General features: G+C 39.6%; 1 protein-coding gene across 1 annotated transcript; it reads left to right on the forward strand.

Annotated features, from left to right (window-relative positions):
- The first annotated feature begins 1472 nt into the window (after window positions 1–1472).
- On the forward strand, window positions 1473–3008 carry LOC137388195 (serine/threonine-protein phosphatase 6 regulatory ankyrin repeat subunit A-like). The gene is made up of 2 exons (XM_068074700.1): window positions 1473–2086; window positions 2363–3008. The coding sequence occupies exons 1-2, from the start codon at window positions 1473–1475 to the stop codon at window positions 3006–3008; spliced, it is 1260 nt and encodes a 419-aa protein (XP_067930801.1).
- The last annotated feature ends 1249 nt before the right edge of the window (window positions 3009–4257 follow it).

The raw sequence follows: 4257 nt of genomic DNA on the forward strand, positions 1-4257 counted from the left end.
CGCAGCCATCACGAAAACGCCATAGGATGAAATCCCTTTATTTCGATGACGTACTCAAACATTGTGGTTATTGTTTTGACACGAGATGTTATCACGTGAATTGGAAGGCCAATAAAAAGCTCAATATAAAATGTTTCGTAGCACTAGTTTATGACAAACTCTTCGGGTTTCACCAAAAATCCCCTATCAAATATAAATGCTCGCTACTTTACAGTTTCGTTTCAGGTTGGTCTAATCATAATCTGATCATGTGCCACATACTTCCTGCCAAATGGGGCGAACAATTTTTACAATATTTTTTGACCATCAAAAGTGACTGACAGGCTCCTCATGTTCATCAGAGGATGATATGCACTCCTTCGAGATAAAGTTAAAAAATTAAATGAATTTTTACGGTAGGTTTTGAGATATCAATGCTCAAAGTGACAGCATTAAAATGATGACGAAATAGACTTGTAAGGACAATATACATGGTTTTATTGAATGCGTGAAGCATATTTGTGAAAATATTTCGACGAATGAGGTTGCATGAAAGTGTAAACAGAAGCCATCGTGTTCAGCTACATCAACTTTGAGCCGTTTCGGAAAGGGATTCCAACGTATGGCGTTTTTGTGATGGCTGCGATTAACTGTTTGTTTTGAGCTTTTGAAAGCTTGTGATCGCATTTCCACATATTTTTCACTTACAACACAGCAGAGTAAGACATTGTGAATCTTTTGATACCAAATAACTGTAATGTGAATTTTGTTGCAAGTCAACCTTTAACCGCTGAAACTACTAATATTGTGGTGTCAGCAATCAACCCCTCAAAAGTGTGAAGAATAATGCTAATTTTGGTCTATAGCCTGTTAGCCTTTACTTACAATGTACCTAAACACGCATGTACATACAACTACATATGCATGATAGTAATATCTTCTGCTAGCTTTCTCCTTTATACGAGAGCTATTGTGAATATCTACTGTACTATCTGAACAAGTGATATGTCCCTCATTTTATGGTGGTGGTGGAATTAGCGCAAATATAAAGACGTGTCTGTATTTGTCCAATTTTCCTCTTGATCCAAGTTTCTTAAACTAAGACAGGTAATAATTTCCTGATGATGCTAGCGGATTCCTAAAAGGCAGGTTGTTATATGCTACTCAGCTGTTTCTATTTGAAGTACTTCCATTCAGTCACCCAATATTATAAAAAATGGTAAGAGCTGTATTTGTATTAGAAAGAGAATTATGGCCAAGTTTTGATCACTCCATAAATATTTTGCAGCAGATACCAGCTTTGGAGAAATAGACAACTTCATTGCCTGCTACAACCTATATGGCAGATTTGCTTAAACATTCTAAAGACTCCAACTCAGATTGTTTTTGGAAATGACTGCGATGAAACCAGAGAGTTTAGTAGCAATGAACTTGAGGATCTTCCCTTGCTCTTCACTTGATTCATTTCTACTTCCATATCGCAGAAGTAGAAGATGTTAAAATCATTCGTAACGCAGACCTCCATCGTAGAAGATTATAATCCAGATCCATTACACTTGGCTCAAACAGTGGAGATAGCTCACATGCTTATTGACACAGCAGAGGATAAATCTGCATATGTTAACCACACTGACATCAGAGGTCAAACAGCACTACACTGTGTTCAAACGGTGGAGATAGCTTGCTTCCTAATTGACACAGCAGAGGATAAATCTACATATGTTAATCTCAATGACAGCGAAGGTCAAAAAGCTCTACACTGTGCTAAAACAGTGGAGATAGCTCGATTGCTTATTGACACAGTAGAGGATAAATCTGCATATGTTACCCTAGCTGACAGTGATGGTCAAACAGCTCTACACTGTGCTAAAACAGTGGAGATAGCTCGATTGCTTATTGACACAGTAGAGGATAAATCTGCATATGTTACCCTTGCTGACAGTAATAGTCAAACAGCTCTACACTGTGCTAAAACAGTGGAGATAGCTCGCTTGCTTATTGACACAGTAGAGGATAAATCTGCATATGTTACCCTTGCTGACAGTGATGGTCAAACTGCTCTACACTGTGCTAAAACAGTGGAGATAGCTCGATTGCTATTGACACAGTAGAGGATAAATCTGCATATGTTACCCTTGCTGACAGTAATAGTCAAACAGCTCTACACTGTGCTAAAACAGTGGAGATAGCTCGCTTGCTTATTGACACAGTAGAGGATAAATCTGCATACGTTACCCTTGCTGACAGTGATGGTCAAACTGCTCTACACTGTGCTAAAACAGTGGAGATAGCTCGATTGCTATTGACACAGTAGAGGATAAATCTGCATACGTTACCCTTGCTGACAGTGATGGTCAAACTGCTCTACACTGTGCTAAAACAGTGGAGATAGCTCGATTGCTATTGACACAGTAGAGGATAAATCTGCATACGTTACCCTTGCTGACAGTGATGGTCAAACAGCTCTACACTGTGCTAAAACAGTGGAGATAGCTCGATTGCTTATTGACACAGTAGAGGATACATCTGCATATGTTACCCTAGCTGACAGTGATGGTCAAACAGCTCTACACTGTGCTAAAACAGTGGAGATAGCTCGCTTGCTTATTGATATAGCAGACAATAAATCTGAATATGTTAATTTCACTGACAGCAATGGTCAAACACCATTACATTGTGCTACAGCAATGGAGATAGCTCACTTGCTTATTGATACAGTAGAGGATAAATCTGCATACGTTAATCTCACTGACAGCGATGGTCAAACAGCATTACACTGTGCTCTAACAGCATTATACTGTGCTCAAACAGTGGAGATGGCTCACTTGCTTATTGACTCAGCAGAGGATAAATCTGCATATGTCAACCTCACTGACAGCAATAGTCAAACAGCTCTACACCGTGCTCAAACAGTGGAGATAGTTCGATTGCTTATTGACACAGCAGATGATAAATCTGCATATGTTACCCTCACTGACATTGATGGTCAAACAGCTCTACACCGTGCTCAAACAGTGGAGATAGTTTGATTGCTTATTGACACAACAGAAGATAAATCTGCATATGTTAACCTCACTGACAGCAATGGTCAAACAGCTCTACAGTGTGCTCAAACAGTGGGGATGGCCCTCTTGCTTATTGATCCAACAGAAGATGAATCTGCATATTTTAACCTCACTGACGGATATAGTCAAACAGCTCTACACTGTGTTAAAGCAGCAGAGATAGTTTGCTGCCTTATTGATACAGCAGAGGATAAATCTACATATGTTAATCTCACTGACAGACTTGGTCAAACAGCTCTACACTGTGCTCAAACAGTGGAGATAGTTCGATTGCTTATTGACACAGCAGATGATAAATCTGCATATGTTACCCTCACTGACAGTGATGGTCAAACAGCTCTACACCGTGCTCAAACAGTGGAGATAGTTCGATTGCTTATTGACACAACAGATGATAAATCTGCATATGTTAACCTTACTGACAGCGATGGTCAAACAGTACTACGTTGTGCTGAAACAGTGGAGATAGCTCGCTTGCTTATTGACACAGCAGAAGATAAATCTGCATATGTTAACCTCACTGACAACGATGGTCAAACAGCACTACACTATGCTCAAACAGTGGAGATAGCTCGCTTGCTTATTGATACAGCAGAGGATAAATCTGCATATGTTACCCTCACTGACAGTGATGGTCAAACAGCTCTACACTGTGCTCAAACAGTGGAGATAGCTCGCTTGCTTATTGACACAGCAGATGATAAACTAGCTTACGCCAGCATGACTGACAATGAAGGTAATACAGCGCTGATGTCTATGGTAGAGCAGGTAAATGCTTTTCAATCTGAAAAACTGCTACAACACACTCTAGAGAAAGTGAGCAATGAGCTTCAGCCTTGCGACATGAAAGAGGTTTGGCTGATAAAAAACAAAAACCAGCAGACTATATTTCACCTGGCTTGCATATCACCATATGCCGAACAGTTGTATGAAGTGCTTAAGGACTACTTAGAAGATATTGATCTGAAGGATATAATGACACAGGATATATTCAACAACAATCCTTTTATATATTTGGCTGCAAGATTGTCAACTCCCATACTCGCTGAACTCATTCTCAAATATCCACTATCTGAGAGAAGAGAACTCCTAAGTAAGCCTAACAAAAAGAAAACAAGCTGTCTGTCTCTTGCTTCACTGCAACACTATGGTACAGCAGAGTACATGACGCGTGTTCTATGCATTGATGGTGTTGAGTACTTTGATAGATTTA

The sequence above is a fragment of the Watersipora subatra genome, chromosome 2 (assembly GCF_963576615.1).
Source record: "Watersipora subatra chromosome 2, tzWatSuba1.1, whole genome shotgun sequence".
In the NCBI taxonomy this organism is placed as follows: domain Eukaryota; kingdom Metazoa; phylum Bryozoa; class Gymnolaemata; order Cheilostomatida; family Watersiporidae; genus Watersipora; species Watersipora subatra.